This window comes from Xiphias gladius, chromosome 2 (assembly GCF_016859285.1).
Source record: "Xiphias gladius isolate SHS-SW01 ecotype Sanya breed wild chromosome 2, ASM1685928v1, whole genome shotgun sequence".
In the NCBI taxonomy this organism is placed as follows: Eukaryota; Metazoa; Chordata; class Actinopteri; order Istiophoriformes; family Xiphiidae; genus Xiphias; species Xiphias gladius.
The window spans coordinates 48,088-71,168 of record NC_053401.1 but is presented as its reverse complement, the minus strand read 5'-3'; the positions used below and the strand labels follow the sequence as shown (position 1 = coordinate 71,168).

General features: G+C 38.6%; 1 protein-coding gene across 2 annotated transcripts; it reads left to right on the top strand.

Annotated features, from left to right (window-relative positions):
• Positions 1-1,641: 1,641 nt before the first annotated feature.
• Positions 1,642-18,128, top strand: drd4-rs (dopamine receptor D4 related sequence). Of its 2 annotated transcripts, none has more exons than XM_040147917.1 (6): positions 1,642-1,731; positions 12,463-12,606; positions 12,687-12,976; positions 13,445-13,557; positions 14,850-15,538; positions 17,049-18,128. In XM_040147917.1, the coding sequence occupies exons 3-6, from the start codon at positions 12,737-12,739 to the stop codon at positions 17,249-17,251; spliced, it is 1,245 nt and encodes a 414-aa protein (XP_040003851.1). In that variant the 5' UTR covers positions 1,642-1,731; positions 12,463-12,606; positions 12,687-12,736; the 3' UTR covers positions 17,252-18,128. The 2 variants fall into 2 exon arrangements, with proteins under 2 accessions (XP_040003851.1, XP_040003842.1); XM_040147908.1 differs by having other exon boundaries at positions 12,451-12,606.
• The last annotated feature ends 4,953 nt before the right edge of the window (positions 18,129-23,081 follow it).

Sequence of the window (23,081 nt, the reverse complement as noted above, 5' to 3'; positions counted from 1 at the left end):
AACATCTGGATAGATCTTTTTTCCAAACCTAAAAACACTCATTGATTTCCTGTAGAAACCATTAGCTTTAGATCTGAACAAAAAACAGGAAGAAGAATACATGTGATAAAGAGAAATGATTCAGCAGAGCTGCTGCTGCTGAGACTGAAATCATACACAAAAAAAACAAAACAGCGTGAGTCATTGTGACTCAAAACTACACCAGGAAGATTCATTTGAATGTCCTGTACCGACCTACATAATGATCAACAGTACTGACCTGAGGCCAGATTTCTGAGCAGGCTCTAGCTCTGACTGCAGGCAGATAACCAATAGACTGACTTCAGATCAGCAGGTCTCCTCCAGCTCATAGGTGACATTTCACCACCTGTTTTTACCCTCATGCTTTCTAAGGTGGAATGAGCCTGATATGACACTGCTCCTCCATCAGGGAGCAGGAAAAGGTCATGCTGGTTTTAATGGCTGTGTCGGTGTCACTGCTGTTATTCAGTCGGTATTTAGGAGGGTAACATGAGTCCTGACGGTGACTCATGTTTGAGACTGTAACGGCTCAGTTATATATTATAACTGTTTCTAGTAAGATTATGACTTTATTCTCAATTTATTAATAACAAATCCTTCTCTTGTAAAATCAAATGGAAATTGTCCTGCAGAGTCAGAGTTAAGTAAATGACAGATATACCTGGGTACCTGTACGCTCTATCAACAGCTCTGTAAAGATTGAATTGATGTTCACTGCGAGACAACACAGACTTTTTTAACATGTAGCCTGAGGTCATTGTCCTTTAAATATCTTTGGTTGTTTTCAACCTTCAGCGTTTGAAGACAGTTACACACTGAAATTTTACTTTCTACCTTCAATGTACAGCAGCTTTAATATTTAAATAAGAAATGCGTGAAAGCAAAGGGAAGACATCAGCAGATAGAAACACCACAGAAGAAGAGGAGGATCATCAGAACAAGGAGGGAAGAAGAAAAATACCTGATGAGAGAGGAGAGAGAGAGGAGGGTTTCTACATCACTACTGTCAGCCAATCAGAGAGCAGCAATAACCAGAGAGCGAGAGAGAGAGAGAGAGAGAGAGAGAGAGGAGGAGGAGAGAAAGAGGCAGACTGATACTGATAGAGAGAGAGAGGGAGGTGTAGAGAGGTGGTGATGATGTCTGGATGCTGAATCATTTTATAGATGAGAGGAAAAAAGTTTCTGTCAGTTCAGATCAGAGGAGACGAGGAGGATAAAGGAGGAGAAGGAGAAACAGAAAAACAAGAAGGGGGAAAAGAGGAAACTGCAGAGGAAAAACACAAAAAGATGGAGAAGAGGAGGTACGAGTAGGAAGTTCAACAGAAAAGAAACAGGAGATACAGGAGAAGTATAACCGAAGGAGGAAACCAGAAGAGGAGGAGAAAAAAAGAGGAGAAACAAAGAAACAGAGGATAAGACACCGATTAAAAAAAAGGAGGAGAAACAGGGGGATTAGATTGGGCTGATTAAATAAAACTGAGTTGACTAAAGGAGGAGAACCAGGAGAAGCAGGAGGAGAAACAGGAGGAGAACCAGAGAAACAAGAGGAGAACCAGAGAAACACAAGAAGAAAAGAGAGGAGATCACAGAAACAGGAGCAGAACCAGAGAGCCAGGAGGAGAACCAGGAAAGAGAAGCGGGAGAAACAGGAGGAGAAGACATAAGGTTTTACTGAAGGAGGATCTGTGAGGACGTCTTCAGTTCTAACCTGTAAGTTAGAATCTTTCTCTTTTTTTCGACTTTATTGTGAGAAAACTAAAGTTCATTTTCTCTGTGCTCACATGAAACTCTGAACTCACATTTGTGTTGTGCTCATTTACAACAGCTCATATGTTCTGAGAGAAATGAGATGCTGCGAGGATTATGTTTCTCTCACATCTATTTTATAAAGTCGCCATAATGAAGGAACACTGAACACATTCTCCGTCAGTATGGTTCATTAGTTTTCGTCCAGTTTCTTCTCCTGGCACTAAACCCTTATGAAACAGTTTCTCTGCTACAGGTTCAGGTTCAGGAAAAATGGAGAAAAAATAAGAATAAACAGTGAAAAAGTAAATGAGGATTTGAAGCAGGAGATAGGACATTTGAACCAAAACACACCATCTTGTATGAACCAAAGTGATTTAGTATCTAACCTAACAACAGGTGGACTCAGGATATGAACCTCCACCTCTCTCTAGTTTTTGCATTTTTTCAATATTATATAATAATCGCTGCTTTTAAAACAAAAGAAATAGATATAAATCTCCACTTACTGTTTAAAGTACTAACCAAAGATAAAGTTAAAAGTTATGAATTAAATAAATACTTCAAATAATGAATTGACTAACCTGTCAAAGTGACTGATCATTCATATTAATGAATCAGACCATCACAGCTGCTGCTTCTCCACACTGGACCTGTCATTGAAATCCTACGTCTGTCTATTCTTTTCTTATTTAACTGTGAGCCTCATAATCCAACATTTTACACCTTTTCTCAGATATTCAACACTAACTCTGTAGTAAAAATGATCTTAGACGGATAATAATAATAATAATGTTCACTATTTTAAAGAATGTTCAGTGGGTTTTAACCCATGTATTTCTTTCATATAAATTCTCAGTAACAGTTATCATGTAGATATTGTCTATTTCTAATGTCAGTTTAGTTTCTCTGTCAGTTCAGTCTTTAATTAAAAATCTTTACCGTATCTAAAGAGATGAAGAATCACACTGAGCTGATATCAGTTTATCGTATCACAACTTCATTTCCATAAACATGAAGCCACTGCTGAACATTTTAATGAGTTGTTCACTTTGCATGAACTGTTGTGTTTTATATGTCTGTTCACTTGCTGTTGGGTTTTACTTGGTATTAAGTGAATGACTAAAGGTCAGTATTTTTACTTTACTTCTGGTTTCCTGTTTTTTCATTGATTAAATGAATTATATAATCCTGTAGTTAGAGCAGATGTGTGGGTAATTTTTTTTTACCAAAATGAGGGTTTGTATACATGGCTCATATTTAAATTATTCATGCTGGTTCGTTATCAGATACTCTGTGATTGATGTAAAATACTGTCTGATGTGTTCAGGACTTCTGAAGCATACATGCAACATAAGTTGTATAATAAAGAGAGCTGTTGTTAGCTCCAGTGATTGATGAATCAGACTCTGACCATTTGTATGAACCTAACAGAGAAAATGTTCCTGCGTGAAGCTCGATGTGCTGATTCATTCATGCTAACTGTTAAAACATATTAAAAGTGGTCTGATAGAGACCAACCTTCTGTTGATGTAAAGACAGAAACAGAAACACAGTCTGAAGTATTTTGCGGTAACAGACTTTTATCGGCTGGATTATGGAGCAACAGATGTGACAGATGTGATTATTTATCATCATTAATTAATAGATTATAGATTATAGTCTGTGTTCGGTAACTTCTCCGATCTCTCTCTGAACTCATCCCAGTCGGCATCCTCTCCCCATCATGTGACCTCATGATATCATGACGTGATGGCCTCATATTAAATCTGTCCAGCTGTTGAACACCTGCACCTCTGAACATTGATCAATCTTCATTTACAGAGCAGCTGAGGTCACGCTCATCAGACATGACTGATGTAATCACCAGTCAACCAATCACAGACAACCACCTGTTCACTGGAGCACAGAGAATCACTTGCTGTTGGTTCTGCATCATTGTTGTGAAAGTTCATTCTTAAAAATTGTATAAATATACACCAATCAGCCACAACCTTAAAACCAGTTACGAGTGTGTATATATGTATGTATATATATATTTTGTATATCTATGTATAAATACATGTACAGGTCAGGGTTAGGGCTAACCCTTAATCTTGAGTCTAACCTGAGACCCTTAAGAGAAGGCGATCTCGGTCTAGTCCAAACGAACTGCGGAACAGTTGATTTGTGGTAGGGAGCGTGATCTGGCCTAACTACCAGGTGTACTCTGCAAGTACTGGAGGAAGAGAAATAAATGGGCACTCAAATCAGTATGATTGACAATTCATAAATGATGGAAAAGTATTCTGTAGCCAACTACCCTAGAACAGTTGGCAAGAAAAGACCATTGACATATCATGCTTACCGAACATGTCTTTGGATTAACATGTTGACAGTTAGCATGTTGTTGTACATGCTCAAGATTAGATCATTCTTCTGCTCAGTCATCTGAAGGCAAGCTGTCTTCTTTGCAAAGTGTGAAGCAGTATAGTATCTTTTAGATGTTTCTTTTAAGTGCATTTGGCATTCTGCTGGTATAGTTCTTCTTTCTAAGTTTCCCAGATAATTACCACGATTATGAACAAATGCCATGTTACATTGCATAGAAATGTTTCTCTTACAGAAATATGCACCAGTCCAGAACAAAGAACCTTCTTCCTGTATTACTTTCTTGCTCCTGCCCCAGACACATCTGACCAATAAGCAGAGTGAACGTTCTCATGTGGTTGCAGTGATGCATTTTGGTTTGCTTGGATTTTTCTCTGTGTGAAAACAAACTGAACCAAGGGGAAAAAGACTTAGTGACTTTGAAACAGGATTCAAAAAGACTGCTCAACTGGCTGTTTCAATAGCAACAGTGACTAAAGTGACATCTGCATTTAGGTCGTCGGGAAAGACACCAGTAAATAGGGTCAGAACCTGTGGTTGACACATTCGATGAATTTGATACTCGTGCATTAGTGAGATATGTAAGGGAAAACAGAAGAGCCACTCTCCCTCAGTTGACTGAGAATGTCAATGCAGGATGTGATCAGATTGTGTCAGTAAGAACAGTCCGCCGACAGTTACATAGAGAGGGATATTATAGTAGGGTTGCAGGGAATAAAAACCTCATTACAAAGATGAATACACATTTGAGAGTTCAGTGGTGCAGAAACCACAGGCTCTGGACTACAGAGATGTGGAAAAAAGTGATATGATCAGATCAGTCTTCCTTCACCATATTCTCCGCAATTGGGCGAGTGCATTTGTGGTGTACACCACCGACGGTACAGGCCTGAATGCTGGACCCCTACAGTGAGGGGATTCAGGGGCTCTGTTATGCTGTGGGGGACATTTTGCTTGTATGTTTAGGGTCCACTTGTCCCCTTAGAGGGAAGGGTCACTGCAAATCAATACAAAGTTACCCAATGATGAAACATTTCTATCCTGATGGGAGCGGTATCTTCCAGGATGACAATGCCCCGTTCCATAGGGCACCAGGGGTCACTGAATGGTTTGATGAGTATGAAAATAATGTGAATCATATGCTGTGGCCTTCATAGTCATCAGATCTCAGCCCAGTTTAACACCTATGGGAATTTTTGGACCAACGTGTTAGACAGCACTCTCCATCACCATCATCAAAACACCAAATGAGGGAATCACTGAAGCTGTTCTGATGGCCAAACACCTTACTAAGACACTTGATGCTCGTTTCTCCTTTATTTTTCACCCTTCTGTACATTTTAAAAAGCAGTCATTCCCAAACTGCTGCACCATAATCATGACATTGTAATCAACAGCTGTTTGATCGGCTTAACTGACATTTAAAATGAATGAACACAGAGAAAGTTAGGGGACATCTAAAGGTTTTATGTCTTCTTAACTTTACTGTCATACAGCCCTGACCCTCACGGAGCAGGCAGAGCATTGTTTACATACAGGTACAAGACAGACGACAAAGCATCTGTTACCACATCTGAATGCGATGCGAGTGTGTGGGATATTCAATGTGCTGCAAGACACAAAAAAATGTCTTTAGAACCACTCTAAACTATATTATTAATGTGGCTGCTTAGGAAATGATGCTTCACTTCTGAAATGTTTCCTTTGGAGACTGAAACTGTGACTGAGGACATGAGGTGTAAGGGTGTGAAGGATGGGGGGGGGGTGGAGATCATTAAAACAAGTAACCGTAGACAGTTTGTGAAGATGTGTTAGAAAATGAGAATTTCAGAAATGTTGTCAATGAATTTGAGCCAGGTTTTTCAAAATCGTCCAATATGACTGGTGGGCTAGTATTTGGTGCTGAACTGAAACAACACTGACCTGGAACAAAACAGCATTGTACTCCAAGCTCCAACAGCCCAGAACACTTTGGTATTATTGTTTGAGAATCGATAATAGGAAGCCTTATGTATACGGACCGACGGGAACCACGTTGAGATATACTGGGCATTATGGGATGTTTGCATCAGGCTGGATAACGTTTTGCTTTCTGCAGACCTGCTAAGCTAACAAAGAGTCGTACAAGCATATATCTTCTTTGCAAACATGACAAATATGTCCCAGTGACTCTCTACCTCCTCAGCCCTCGATCTCCAGACTCATTCAGTCGTCCTCCTCCTCCTCTAAGTGACACACTCTGAATAACTCGTACAAATCACACTGAGGTAAACATCTTCAGGTCAGTTGCTATGGTTTCTGGTGATTTAACATGTCCGCCTCCTCCCTTCTCTTAGCGTCCTGAAAACATAAGGTCTGTTATTATAGAGATGACAGGAGTGAAGCTCCTCCACAGTCTGGACCTGATTCATGACGGTCCTGTTCACCTCAACACTCACCCATCAAACAAACTCACCTCGTCAAACAAACACAGTATTACAGTCCATCAGAGACCACGAGAAACCAACGTCAAATATTAGGGAACACTTCTGTAATGATCAGGCTCGATGTTGTGTGGGAGGAACTGCTTTTTTTAGAGCCTCTTTTTATTGTCTCCATCACAACAGACACCAGTGTGATTATCCTGCTGTTTAATCTGCATGCTGAAATGTTACCACACCTGTCACACAAGACGCTTGGAGTAGTATACCAACCTGCAGCTCTAGTTCAGATGGAGAACAGAATACTGTCACAGTTTCAGGGTGAACTATTATTTTTCTACATCTATGTAATATGTTACAAACTTACATGTGTACTGTAACATACAGAGAATCTGTTTCACGTATATTTTACATATGTAGCAGTAACCTGAAGTGTCTTTTTATGGGTCAAGACTAGTCTTTTCAACTGCATGTTGAACAGTTGATTTAAATGTAAGTTAACACAAGTATACAAACCAAATACTAACTAAATACTACATTTGGTATATGTGCCATGTTTCATTTTAAACAACCTATCAATAATGAGTCTCCTCATCCCAAACACAGAGTTTTGATGGTGGTTCGGACAAAAATAAACTATTTTGGAGCTGTGTATTAAATGAAAACAAAATATCATACATACTACCATTAACCCTACTAATAAATGGAGAAAACGCTGCCTGTCTGTCTGTCTTTTGTCTGTCTTTGGATTTTCTCGACAACAACTCATCCAGTCAAGGGTTTTATGTTGCTTTGTGAGTTTGTAAACAGAACCCGTTACCCCCGTCAGGCTAGTTTTTTTGTAATAATTCCATGCACTGACAGGCACATGTTGACAGGCACAGTTACTAGTGCGGATAATGTAAAATACTCGGATAGGTACAGATACTGTATAACCGTAAAACAAATATATTCTAACATACACTAGAGGTTGCATAAAAAAGAAAGATGCTCACCCATCGGGAGTAAAAACTGAGTTCAGATAACCATGACAACTTCCTCTGATTATTTTCCTCCTCTGCTGAGCTCAATCTAGCAACCAGGTTGCTGTCTGCAGTATGCTCAGTGTAAGTGATGGTTAAAATGTGGAGGTGATGGATGAGCAGCTGCTGCAGTAATGAGAGCTGATAGTACATCAGATGCCTGCAGGAAAACGCTGATTCTGTCTGTGTTAAAGATATCGTCATCATCATCATCATCATCATCGTCATCGTTGATACCACACCCACCATCATCATCATCATAGTTGTCATAATCATCACCACCACCAACATCATCATTATCATCATCATTTTCATCATCATTGTCATCATTACCACCACCACCACTACCATCATCATCATCGTCATCATCATCACCACCACCACTATCATCATCATCATCATCATCATCTTCATCATCGTCATTACCACCACTATCATAATCATTATTGCCTTCATCGTCCTGACTGCCATCATCATTTTCATCGTCATCATTGTCATCGTTATTACCACCATCATTATCATCATCATCAAGACCACCATCATCATCGTCGTTGTCATTACCACCACCACCACCATCATCATTGTCACATTCATTACCATCATCATCATCATCATCATCATCGTCGTCGTCATTATCACAATCATCATCATCATTGTCATCACCACGATCTTCATCATCATCTCCATCACCATTATCATCACTGCAGCACCTGTCTGAATGTGCCTGTTTACCTCCATGTTTTCCATCTGCAGTTCGATGAATCAGCGGAGGAAGGCAGATGTCAGATCAGTAAATATGAGGTCTCTCCTCTTCAGATTACAGGTTTACTTCTGTCTGGAAGCAGCTCTGATTTAATAAAGACACGGATTATCTTTAGGGGAAGCACTAACACATAAAGTGGACCCATAGGACAACTGTGTGGCAAAAGTTGACAAATAAGAAACTGCGTAATAAAGATAGACACCCAAAAGATGTCAAAAAAGATCATTCATATATCTTTAAAGTTCTGAATTAATAAGACATTTCATTAAAATTTTGACTAGTCAGAATGACACTGAAGATGTTGTGAATTGGAGTTTTGAAGGACTTTAATTCAAATGATAAATACCCAGAATTTACATGTGCGCTGAAGACACTAAAACCTCACAAACCTACTTATGCGGCAAATGTGGACAAAAAACAAACTGTTTTCAAAATATAAATGAAGATAAAATATCATAAAGCAGAGATGCAGTCCTGAGGTCACCAGACCAAAAATCCGATCCAAATAAAGAGATTCTGTTCAAAATGTCAAACTGAACTGGTGGCAGGGGACACACCTGGCCAGTCCAGCGAGATTACAAACACACCAGTTATTACGTCGGTCCCCGAGAAATTGTGTTTTTATACTACAATTATAATTGTGATGGCAGCTCTGAAGTTTACTGTGTGTTTGTTAGAGAGACCTCCTGCTGTAATGAATTAGAGTGCTTGCTATCAACCCATTACTCAGACTGACAGCTGAAACACAAACTGAACGCACAGCCTTTATCTGGAACAACAGTCAGAAGAACCTCCATCCATCCTCTCTGATAAAAAAAAACCCTCCACTCTGACCTCTTGTTTTATTTTTACCTCTCTGACTTCATGGTGAATGTCTCCCAGCATGGTCTCGGCTGCCTGATGACTCCATGAAGAGGAACTCAGTCACTCTGCAGTCTACACATGAAACGAGACATCCCGTTGATGAGAAGCTGCCGGTTGACAGCTGATGTAGAAACGTCAGCTCTAAAAGTGAGCTGATGAGAATCTGATGAGTTGAAGCTGCAGAGCCGCAGGAGGTGATGAGCTCAACGGATCATCGGCGTAATGGTAGTTATTTAGTTCGTTTGTGTTGTTAGAAACATCCAGCTGCAGGCAGGGCTTTCAGGCCTGGTCATCATCTGTGTTCACCTTCAGATCTCTCAGCACATCGGTCAGACAACTGATATACTGTTGCTTCTTGAACAAACAACTGACATCAGTATAAAACATGACATGAGTGGAACTCTGGTTATTATTGATCGAGTGTTTCTAACGAGCATCACAATGAGCTTCAGGTTAAATCAAAACACAGAGATAAGTTCTCAGGTCCCACTCTTCCTCTGTTAATGAGCAAAACAAACTCTAGACAACAGGGTGTGGATATTTTGGTGTGTTTCACTGTATATGTGCTGTTCATTACCACCTATAGGCATCATGGTAATGGTAGATTGTGTATATTTTAAATCAGGTTGTGTACATATGTTAAAGTAGTGTGTGTGTATTTTTGTGTGGTGGTCCTCATCATAGTCTCTAGGTGTCATGGTAACGGTTTAGCTGTTGGAGAGCAGCGTCACAGGATGAGAGCAGCTCTGTGATCTGATTCACTCTGAGAGGAGACACTTCACCAAACAATACCGCTGACATTTAATACAACCTGTTCCACTTCCGTATATAACCGCCAAAATAAGAGAGCAGCGGGCGCAGCATGAATCACAAACAGAAACACGACATCAGAATGTCTTTGTTATGTTATTTGTGACTGAGCTGACGGTTGACTACAATCATTGTGAGTGAGCCATTTATCATCAGAAACACTGCAGCTACTGAGAAAATATGACTGCTGTGACAGACGAGAAACCGCTTCTACCTCCATCCTGGTTTTATTTTGTAACTCGTTATCCTGAATCTAACCATTAAGAATCACCTCCTGCAGATTAATACTTTGCAGTTTCCTCCATCAGAGATCAGCAGCTGGGTTTTGTCTGCATTCGTGTCAGTTACAAAAACCCTCCAGCAGTGACAAGTTTATCCAGTGGAAAAAAAGATTAACACAGAAACATCAGTGATATTAAAGCTTCCATCTGTTCAAACCAGAACAACCCCATCCTGTTACACCGTCAGTATATCCAGAACCAGCACAGACAGCAGTACAGACAAACTGTTTCAGAAATCCTGAAACTGCATTGATTGATTCTTCGATTTTATCTCTCTGCTATTTAGTTAATAACTTCCCAACATAGAGACTTACATGTAAAAAAACGAATGTACTGTTCCGGGAACTGTTGGAGTTGGTGTAGATGAGCTATTTGATAATATAAAGTATCTTTTTGATGACACATTTGAATGATTGATGTCACTAACACTTAAAAATCTTCTGCTGGAGGATTAAGAGTTTGCAAGCAGGCTAGCAGCGCTGACACTGTAGTGCTCATTGTTAACAATACACAACATTAGGATGATAAAAGTTTATATTTGATGCACGGCAGTGGTAGTGTACATTTACAAACTGGCCAGAGTCTGGTGTCAGAGTACAGGTCCTTGGTAAACAACAGTATAACAAAGAGGTTTATCATGTTGTGATTGTTGTTAAGAGATGAATGTGGCAGTGTTATATCTTGTTTCTGTGACTGTGTGTTTAGACAGAATAAGAATTTTAGAGGCGGAACAATTACAATTACACACAGAGTCAAAGACTAAAATGAAGACACTTCTGTGCGAAATGGAGATGTTTCAATTTGAGTGAAAGATTTGTGCGTATCCTGACTTTTTATGATTCTGTTTCATAAACATAAGAAGAGGAAAAAGGAGAGAGACTGGACAGAAATATCAGAGAGAAATAGGGTTTTTGCTGACTGGAGATTAGTCAGAGGCCAAGTTCAACACAAACACAAACACACAAACAGTCGATGTGACTGTTGCTAGCCAGAGCTGAAGTTTTTAAGTGTCTAAGTCACTTCATAAAGAGTTTGACCGCCGTCCTTCAGGACACTGCTACAGGAAGCTGACATAGCACTTTACACTTTTATTCCTGCAGCTTTTGGAAGACTGAATGTCTTCATGTAATAGAGGCTGTCACACATGACCTTTATTGAAAACTCTACATTTGGCTTGGGTCTTGATCTTATCTTTCACTTGTTATGGACAGGATGGTGGTAGAGTTTCTACTTTTGGCTTGATCTGCTGCTGTTATTTTTATTGGTATCTCATTTTATTTAATTTATATAAAATATATTTTATTTTTTTATCTATTTACATATACTGTATATTTTATTGTTTATATGTCCTTGACTATTGCCTATTGCTGGTCATTGTCATCGGTGTTTGCCTGTGATCTGTGTGTTAATGTGGTTTCCTCTGGGATAGTAATGACAAAGTTGGAGTTGAAGCTTACAGCTAATGTTTGTACAGTTGGCACACTGGCTGTGTGAGAGGAATAAACACAAACTATCCAGTAATTGAATGTTTGTGAATGATGCAAGATGAAAATTCACTTCACGTCTGTCTGATATTATCACCAAAGATATTACAATTCAGGCTGAGGGAAACATGAATGTCTGAACCAAATTTAATCACCATCTATTCAAGAGTTGTTGAGATGTTTCAGTCTGGACCAAGGTGGAGGACTGACCAGGGCTAAAAGTTATTACAACATCCACAGAAACTTCTCAAACAACTCAAGCAGGAGAATCTATGTCCTCTCTGTCTGTTTCTATGATCAATTAGTTCCAGACATTCAGAGCCAACTGATTTACAAAATCCTGATAAACTATATTAACCAAAACTACATTTGCTTATATTTACACATTCCAACAGGCAAGTTAAAGTTTCCAGTTCACTTTACAGATGTTTGGACTGTAACCTGCGGGATCCGAATCTTTAAAATCACCCACAAATATATAGTTTCACTTTTAAAAAGGCTCAGTAATTTCCTCAAACAGCTGGTGACTGCACTTTTAATTCAACCAACAGGAAGAAATAGTTCATTTGTTCTGGAATATTTTCAGCCGTGGATTAATCCACATGTGGTGCTGTAGAGAGTATTTGAGGCAGTGTATGTGGGAATGTCAAAATAAACTACAGTTTCCAGTTTATTATTTAGATCAGACGGAAGAAAACAACAACCTTCAGACCTGCTCATGATGAGTAAAGAGAAAAATCACAACACAAACTCAGTCTGCTGTCAAACTACTGAGGACGATACACACAGAGAACTGAGCCAACACTCGGGACAGGTAACAGCAAGGTGAGACTGGTACACATCAAAAACACTCTGAATCTATTAAACACAGTAAACACACTGAGATTGAACTCTGTTGTGCCCAGATGTTCCAGATGTTGAGTGCAGCCCAGCAGCGGTTTTCAGGGCCTGGATCATGGACAATGTGACACCTGGAAACCCTCCAGATGAGATGCACCTGAAGGACTACAACTACCTGGCCCTGATCCTTGGCATCCCCCTAATCCTGGTCATCATCCTGGGGAACGTCCTGGTGTGTCTGAGCGTGCTCACTGAGCGCTCCCTGAAAACTGCCACCAACTACTTCATCATCAGTCTGGCAGTGGCCGACCTGCTGCTGGCAGTGCTAGTACTGCCGCTATACGTATACTCTGAGGTTAGTGTTTATGAGGACCAGATCACCTTTATACAGCATAGTCAGGACATGTTTAGAAAGTGCTGAGGACTGATAGAACATTAGACCCACTTGAGAAAGTGAAAGAAAGTGCGAACTGTTTGGCTGCTCTGAGATCAGTTAGGACAGTGGGGGTTTTGAGGATGGATACAAGTTTATATCTGCATACTGAGGACATTTTTAGAACATGGGGACGTTTTCTCAGCTTTACGTCTACTCTGAGGTTAATGAGGATGTCTGTGTTTGCAAGGACATGCATGAGGTTACATTGGCATACTGAGGACAGTTTGGAGAATGACATTTTAGACATTTTGGCTGCTCTCCATGTACAATGAGATCAATGAAGACAGGGTGCTTTATGAGGACAGATACCGATTAACACCTTTATTGTGAGGACACCTTCAGACAGGTAGGACAATTTATCGTTTTGTGTGTCTGTGTACTGTTTAGTTTCTGGGGGGCATCTGGACGTTGAGCACCTCCATCTGTGACGGTCTGATGACCATGGATGTGATGCTGTGCACTGCCTCTATCCTCAACCTGTGTGCTATCAGTGTAGACCGGTGAGCCTACCTGTCCAAAATGTCTGTCTCTGTCTTCGACATCAACATGTCTTAAGTGTTAAATCTAAAATCTAATTAGAGACTTAATTTAGAGTCACTGTAGATGAATTCACACGCAACAGGACAGAAATAAAGATAATCTGAGATATCCTCAACATGTATATAAATTATCATTCGAGTCCCTCTCATAGCTCGATGACCTCCATTATACAACAAATAGCTTTAAATGGCAAGCACACTGACAGCAGAGCTAATTAAGATTTTCAAGTTTGACCTGAATGTGCCATTAGTCTCTGAATACTTTTTTCCTCAAAAAAATCACTATTACGTGATGGTGCTCTTTCTTACAGTAAAGGTTATTATTAAAGAGAATTTAATGAATCTTACTGAACAATCTATTAAAAGCAAATTACTCATTAAATGTGTTTTTAATCTTCTTTCAGCAGTATGGTTTATCTTTACAGAGTGATGTAAAATCTCTGAATATTTAAAGGGCAGTTATAATACTGTTAACACCTTGTCAGTGAGATAACAGATGATTATATCCAGTTTTCTTTAAGGATGGCAGCTGTTAATGGGGGCGACTGATAGCTTTCAAAGTGTTGAGGAAAAGTAATGAAACCTTCATTCAGATTCAGACCTTCACATCACTGTATTTATTACCATCACATGAGTCACAGACTATGGGTTTTTCTCAAAAATAAATATTTGGCCTTTTTTCAGAAAAAAAGTGATTATCCCTTTAGTCATAAATGACAAATGCTCTGCTTGTTTTGTGTGACTCAAGAAAAATTATATAAACAAGTTAATTGGCATATAAATGTAAAATTATAGGAAAAGACAAACTGTTAAACAACCTTTTGGGTTTTACACTGATCACCAAGCATTTATTTTTCAGAAAACTCATGCTAAATTATGACACTAAATATGATGTTCATACGTGAATATGTATGTATGTTCATACACAAACTGGAGCTATCAGACAGCCATCACATGCTCAGCAGCTGGATCAGTACATCTGGTACATCTAGCTATTTAACGAGCAACAAAGTAAAACACTTGGCCATAAAGCACATTTGATACAGATGCTCTGAAGACCAACTGGTCACTGCTCTTCTCTACAGTTTTTTTTTTTTTTTTTACCAGTTTTACTGATTTTTCAACAGTTGCTGTCAATGGGCTGAATGTGTCACTGTTTAAGTCACTGCTGTGGCTTGATTTGAAAATGACTCTTTCTGGTTTATTACCAGTACATGGTGGAGGTGGTCTCACCTGTCCCTGGCTTATTACAGGTACATTGCTGTGGTGGTTCCTCTGAAGTACAACAGGAACCAGTTCAGTGTCCGTCAGCTGGCCCTTATCACAGCTACCTGGGTCCTGTCTCTGGGCGTGGCCACTCCGGTCATCTTCGGTCTGAACCAGGTGCCAGGTCGCGATCCAAGAGTGTGCAAATTGGAGGACGACCGTTTTGTGGTGTACTCGTCGGTCTGCTCTTTCTTTGTGCCTTGTCCCGTCATGCTCTTCTTGTATTATTGGATGTTTCGAGGACTGCGGCGGTGGAGCGGTCGAAGTCGATCTCCGGCGGATCGTGCCGGTCGTCCAGCTCTCTCTTTACGTCTTGGCTCAGCTCTACAGCGAGCTAAAGCCACAACGACCGGAGGACTAGAGAAGGTGGTGTACGCCACGCCGACTGGCCTCAGCCCCACCTCCCCTTCTACTGTCTCTACGATGATGCCTTCGATGACCCCAGTGATGGAGGAGCATCAGGACAGGGCAGTGGTGATGGCAGAAAGCGACCCGATGACAATGCAGATGGACAGCGTGTCGGACGGAGAGGCCACAGAGAGGAGGGAGGGACTCAACAGAGAGAACGGACTGATGAAGATCAGCCCTGCTGCAAAGAGAGGACGAAGAAACAGCAAGAGCAGCAGAGTCAGCGGGAGGGAGCGCAAAGCCATGAAGGTCCTGCCGGTCGTTGTTGGTGAGTACCAAAACCACATCCAGAACCAGGTCTGAGACAGAACAAGATAACTAGGGACTGAGTGGGAGTATAAACAAACAAACAAAGACCACCAGCAGGACTTGGACCATGGACGATTTGGTTCATGGTTGGTGCCTTAAAGCAGTTTTCCACTGATTTATCATCAGATCCCTATAACACTGACAGTTTTTTTTGTTTTGTTTTGTTTTGTTTTTTTTTAAAAACAAAAGGTTTAAAATTGATGTTCGGATCATAAAATCATTTGAGGCACATTTTTGATTCTGTGATAATGGTGATATAAATAAAATGGACTTGCCCGGAACATCCCGCTCTCACAAAGAGAACATAAAGACCAGTTTCCCAAAATGCTGAAACTATTCCTTGAGTATTTCAGTGTTCATATCAGCGTTGCTGTTATTTTGCCATGGCTGCATTGAAACCTAGTTTATTTTCTGTTGTTCTCTTATGTAAAACATCCTCAAATGGGCAAATATTATTGTTAACATTTTTTCCAAACTGTATAAATGATCATTTGGATTCAAATTAAAGCAAAAAACATGACTGTTAGGCATCCTTTAGTACCAAATCAGAACACAAACCAGTGTTAATGAAAATGACTTAATGTTAAGAATATCACTGTATACTATGACAAATATAAATGATGTCTCAGCAGGAGATGCGTTGAGCTCTGGACTGAGAACAAACTCCACTGTATCTGATGTATTAATTCCAGTTAAATAAGAGATTATCTTCTCTCTCAGCTGGACCTTTGTTATCTCACAAACTGTTTTTCATGTTTAACTGTGAAACAGAGTAAAGCTGTGATCGTCTCAGTAAAAATAGAAACTGGTTCTATCTATCTCCTTGGAAACCAATTTACTGTCTCAGCAGCAGCTTCAAACCAGAGAGACACCATTTAGACTCCAACATTCATATTCACACTCGAGTAAAACTGTAAAAACTTTCTGCCTGTAAGACTGGTATTTTTTTAACGGATTTAATTTGAACTCTTTAAATACAGAAGTCTAATTTTCTTTTGATTTTGGTATTTAACTCATCTACTCAAGCTTCAAAGAAACTTCAGACCCAGAAAATACAGAACATGCATGGATAAATAAATAATATAATATAGGTGAAACTGTCATACAGTTAAGAGGAACAGAGCTTTAATCAAGACTTTATATTAATATTTGAAGTTTTCATATTTATTTATTCACTTGCCTGTTCAGTTATGTTTATGTTAATTGTTAAAGCTCTAATTATTACTCCAACACAGACTAATAATATACATTTCTATGCAGATGATACAGTTTCGTATGCACACTTTCCTCTCCAATTTGATTAATGTCTTGCTTTAATGTTCTTCAGATATCTCTAAAATCTCGTTAAAAAATCTCCAAAATCTATATAGTTAAGTTATATTTATTACTTCTGAGACAAACCCTCAGTGAAATATAGAGATGTTGCAGAAGAATAATCCTCTAACTGTCTCTGTCTATTTGTGTCTCAGGTGTGTTTCTGGCCTGTTGGACACCTTTCTTTGTCGTTCACGTCACCAAGGTGTTGTGTCAGTCATGCGACATCGGCCCCACCCTCATCTCCGTGGTAACGTGGCTTGGCTACGTCAACAGCGCCATCAACCCGATCATCTACACCGCCTTCAACGCAGAGTTCAGGAATGTCTTTCACAAGCTGCTCTGTTGTCGGACATGAAACTAGAATTGCTGAAAAGTGTCTCATAGGTCCTTAGACTGTCCTCAGACTGTCTGCAGAATGTCCGCAGATTGAGCCTCAGATGTCCTCAGACTCTCAGAGTGGAATGTTTCTTTGAAAACTCTCGAAACACTCAAAGACTTGTCCTGTAAACTGTTAGTCACCAAATGGAGGAAGACAGTTTCTGACCAAAGCCTTAGTTTAAAGCAACTGGACTGTCTCTTATTTTGAAGGTTTCATCACGTCTCAGGCTCCCATTTCGAAGGTTGTAATCGTGTTTCAGTTAATAATAAAGCAGCAGTAGTCATATTACTGTCCATATCACAGCCCAGAGGCATAAAATGTGTGAACATGTGCAGAATTATAAATGTTCTTTGATAGAGTATTTTCATGGTGATATTGTTTTTAAAGGTGCAGGTTCTACAGATCTGTGTGGACTTGTTTTTCAGATCTTATTTGTTTTTACAGAAAAGTGTTGATTAATTTTTTTGTGACTAAAGCAGACAGCATGAACTTTGTCTAAAGAAAAGACAGATATGGAAAACAAAACATCTCAGAATGTTTCCATGAGAGTTTGTGTTGGAGTTGTGACAAATAGAAATACTGTGGTGAAGAATCTTGTTTGTAGTATTTTTATCTATGAAGTGAAGGTAAATGTGATGAATGTAGCTGAAACATCACAGTCTCTGTCATTAAAAAGAAAAATTAATAAACAGATTAAAGAAATTAGTTTTTGTTGGATAAAACCAGAGCAGAATGTGTTATTCTGTAAAAGTAAATTTAGTAATCGGACTCTTTACTTCAGTATTTACATTTTAGGAGACGTTCTTCTTTTCCTCAATATATAATTCAGAAGGAAATACCATACTTTTTACACTTATTTGTTGGCTTTGAAGATTAATATTCTCTATTCCGTTTGCAAACTTGTTGCGATGAAAATTACAATATAATTAAAAATATTTTTAGGAAATGCAGGTAATACCACCCACTTACATTTTTCATTATCGTAAAAAATGTTACATTTACATTTATTTATTCGGTAAATGTGTTTGTCCAAAGTGACGTACAAATGATGTTCTGTCCAAGCCACCTGCCACAAGACAGATGAAGTCACATATACATTTATTTATTTATTATTTTTTTGCTTATGTTGTTGTTTTTTCTCTCAGGAATAATAGGAGAAATAGAAATTCAATTCTAAACATCCAAATAAAATTTATACTTCAGTAACGCCTTTTGTTCCCTACAGTATTACAGTATTATGGAGCTGATGCTTCTATTAACATGAGTCCAGGAGGATATAAAGTGAGATGAGTCACTGACAATAGATTTAATAAAGCTGATGTCTGTTCAGTGACCTCTAACCTCTGCAGCATCACTTTAATGAAACTGTTTACATCAAACAAGAGACAGGAAGTTGGCTTCATATCACTCGGAAACCTTATGAACACGTCTGGAGGTTAACATTCATACCTCAGAGTTTTCCTCCAGTTGAGACAGGTAATAAACGTGTGTTCATAACTCCATTCGGAAAACTGAGGATTTTATTTTATTTAAAACATTTAATTCAGTTTAGGTTCATATTAATTTCACTATTTTATTTTAGTTCTTAATTTGTTCAATTTTCCCAAGTTCAGTTTCCTCTTTCCATTGTAACAGAATAGAATTAACAGAAAACAACAGTAACAGAATCATGTTTTTTTAAATGGAGTCTGGAAACAGAGTTAATGAAGGTGAAATCAGGAACTGTTTGTAAGGACACTGACATCAACACACAGACTCTTAATGTTTCCTCTCGACAAACTGACGCTTCTTTAATCAAACAGAGAGGTATGAGTGCTGATGTTAAAACAGAGAGAAGACAGATTTTAGAAGCTTAAACTGGGAGACGACAGAGTTTTACACTGAGAGACTAAAAACTAAAGATAAACAGGAAGCAGCTCAGGGTTGGGTTGGACAGAGGAGACAGACTTTTACGGTACGGTGAACAGCTATACTTCTATTTTAGACAGTCCAGCTGTCAACACAGACTGATCAACAGCTCATGTTTTGCTCGTGCTATACACACATAAACACAACCTGAAGCTCATTCTTTCACTTTCCATCCATCTTTTTTTATGTGCAGCTTCAAGTTGCATTTACAAAACCTGAATGTAAACAGCAAAATTTTGGAATAAAAAACTGAAAAGATTAAAAAAAAATGTTAAGTTTGTGCTCAATGTAATAGTAACTGTGTGGATAAAAGCCAAGTGAAACATACTGAGTGAATAAACTTTGACGTACAAGAAGCATGGAGAGAGGAAACCATCGGGTCTGTGTGGAGCGATGAGGAGACTGGAACCTTCCTCACATTAACACATGAAACCAACAGAAATGTCAGATTTCCATCATGTTCTCCACATGGTTTTCCATCATTTGAGCTTGACCTCATCTTGCTGTGTCCTCTTCTGTGGTGGTTTAATGGCAGTGACTGGAGAATCAGCTCCGCCAATTGTTTATCAGATCATATTCACACAGCAGCAGTGGAGGGAGAGAAGACTTCACTCATGTAGTATTTTCACAATTTTCTGAAAATTCTGTTAAATTTTGAGCTTCATTTGGACAACAACCTGGCTAATGATTGTGTGTTGAGCTGCCAAAACACAAAGGACCTACACGTAGTACTGTACCTGCAGGTTTCACTACACCGCCTATGTAGATACTGGATTAGTAACTCCTCAACAACCACCTCAAACACCTTAAAACTATAGAAACATCCTAAAAAAATCAACAGCAACATTTAGAAACCACCTTCTACCTGGCAACACTGGTAACTAGTGGTTAAATGCTGTTTCACTGTAAGTAGCAATATTCAACTTCATGTAACTTTAGAAATGTAGGTAACCACCAAACATGTTTGGTTGTCAGCAAGAACGCAGTAAATCCTTAATCAATACAGATTGTACATAGTCAGTTCAGTTCTGAGTCACTTTTAATTCTCAAAAATTGCCCCAAAAACATAAGAAGGGTCAATATATTTAGAGTACCTGACATATGACAAGGAGGCACCATAACAGTTGAAATTCATTGCACTGGATCAGACCGAGGTATCGATAAGCAAAACAGGTGATTGATTCCATTTCGACTTAACCATTGAAGTATGTGCTCATCAGTTTTATAATAGATTAAGATTTATAAAACAGTGTAAACGTGACTTTATAAATGTGATTTTTCCTCTCAATGAGACTCTTTCCTGCTTTTCATAAAATTATATATTATTTTTGCATATATTCACTATCTCTTTACTGCATATAATAGTGACTAGGAAATTTTTCTCTGTAAACCAGTTTCAACTCATCTGTTTCAGTTAAACCTATTTTTGATTTTCTCACGTTTTCTTCACTCTTTCTTTGTCTTCACAGCTTTTTAAAATTTTTTATTTAAAGGTTTAATTAAAGTTTGGAAAATTAGGATATCTTCCTTTCGCTTGCTGGTAAAAATACACTTTTTTAATTTGTAGTAGAATAACTTCGATTTATGCAACATTTATTTTTAAAAACGTTTAAATTAAGAGTGTCTGAATTTAGATTCTTGGGTGTGACAATGGATTTTTTTTTATATAGCACTCGTAAAAACAAAGGTGTCTTAGAATATTTCTGTTTTGAATAAAGCAAACTATGCGTTAGACTGCAAGGCAACAGGAATTCTGTGCTGTTCACTTATTTTGCCATATTTTAGCTACTGTGTGGAAGTGTGGGGCAACACGTACCTGAGCAACATATGAGCCACTGTTTACATAACAGAAAAGAGCAGTGAGAATTATTCACAGGGTGGATTCAAGAGAGCACACCAGCAGACTGTTTATTCAGTCAGGACTATTGACACTTGAAGATTTAATTGATTTACAGACATTATTAGTTATGCACGGGGCAAAAAGCAGAGTATTACCAGAAAATTTAGAAAAGCTGTTGGTTTTTGGGTCAGAGGACAAGGACCATAGAGGGAACTTTGATTTTAAGCAGTATGCACGGATTACCTTAAAGCAGATGTGTATTTCAGGGGTTGGTGTCAAACTGTGGAATTCTCTACAGAACGGTTGGTTGTATGAATACCTTTCAGTTAAAGAAAATGTATAAAGAAAGATTAATAAGACTATATGAAGTAGTCAGGTAATGTGTTTTCTTTATTGATGGTGAAATATTGTGTAGGGCTCTTGATTCTTCTTTTTCCTCGTGTTACGGTACGTAATGGCTGTTCAGCAACTGTAAATGACAAACCATCTATTTGTATGGTTTATTAATGTTTCGAGTAAGGGGCAGGTAAAGTAAGATTTTTCTTCTCCCTGGTCCTTTTTGGTCATGGAATGTGTAATTACAGTTGTATTTTGATTGTGAATTGCTTTATTTCTATTTCTTTCTGGAGCTATGCATTGCCATGAGCGAAACAAATAAAAAATTGTGTGAATTAAGAAATATTAAAATACATCACACCAGATACTAGATATAACACAAAGAATTGGTTTGATATTAAATCCATTTCTCAAGCAGACAAACTATAAAATATTCTTTAAGAACATGTTCACATTTTTTTCAAACAATGCTGGCATGTCCAAAGAAGGTCTTTTTTCATTGTAACTGCTTGTCCTGTTCACACTGACGAAGACTAAATCCACATTGTTTCTGTCTACACCTCATCATATCAGCTTTAAATCACTCCCAAACTGTATGCAGTCTGGTCTGAGTGACGTGAACACATTTTGGTTTATACGTGATAAATGTTGTATACATGGATTTTATGTGTACACAAATTTATAAAAATGGAGATTTAACTGACTGTATCACACTGTATATGTTTGTGTGTGTGTGTACGTTTGTGTGTGAGAGAAGAATCTTGTGTGTGTGTTTATGCAATATCAGAGCCGTGTGGGTGTGTTTATGTTCGGCCATCTGTGTTTGTATTGCATCCTGGGTAATAAAAGTGACACGAGGACAGAGAAGGTACATTGATAAGAAGGGAAAGCTAATTGGCCTCTAACTGCACCTTCAGTGCGCAGCAGCGGCGTCACACCTCTGCCATTTTGGACTTAGGGCAAAGAACTTGATGACAAAGTTTGAACTGACTACGGTTCAAAATAATATATTGTAAAACAGAACTACAGAAGCATTTCTTGAAAAAAAAAAAAAGGGTGTCCGCTTGCTGTGCAAATTGCTGGTGATTAGCATGATTTTCGGACTTCATAATCATAATCACATAATCATCATAATCACAAGAACATTCATTGACCTTGGAGTGCAATGGGAGTGAATGGGAGCTTAAACACACTTCAGCATTAGACTTTTACACATTATGGCATGAAGCTCAAACTGTACATGTTATCATAATGAGTCGGAGTGTAATAGTCAACAATTTACTGTAAAATCTGAGTACAGTTTGTAGTCATCAGACAAATCTCAGGTAATGTCCAGAGAACAAATTGCCTGGTGACCTGAGATCAGCTGCAATTGTATCTTCTTCTAAAACTAGTCTTAAAACATTGCTTTTCTCTCAGGCTTTTGGTAGTTAGTATGTCTGTGACTTTGTGCATGCATTGTGTGGCTCAAAGGTTATTCCTATTAATGTGGAGTATTTATATATGTTTTATATCTTATTTGTTTAATGTTTTCCACATTTTGCTGTAGAGCATATTGAGTTCACCTGTGTATGGAATGTCCTATACAAATAAATTTACTTGATAAGTGTATACAGGTACCAATTTGTAATTACAAGGGGAATGAATGGGCTTCCATAGACTTTAATGCAATATATAAACCAGTCAGTGAGACTGTAGAGCCGTCTTGGATGAGGTGAAACA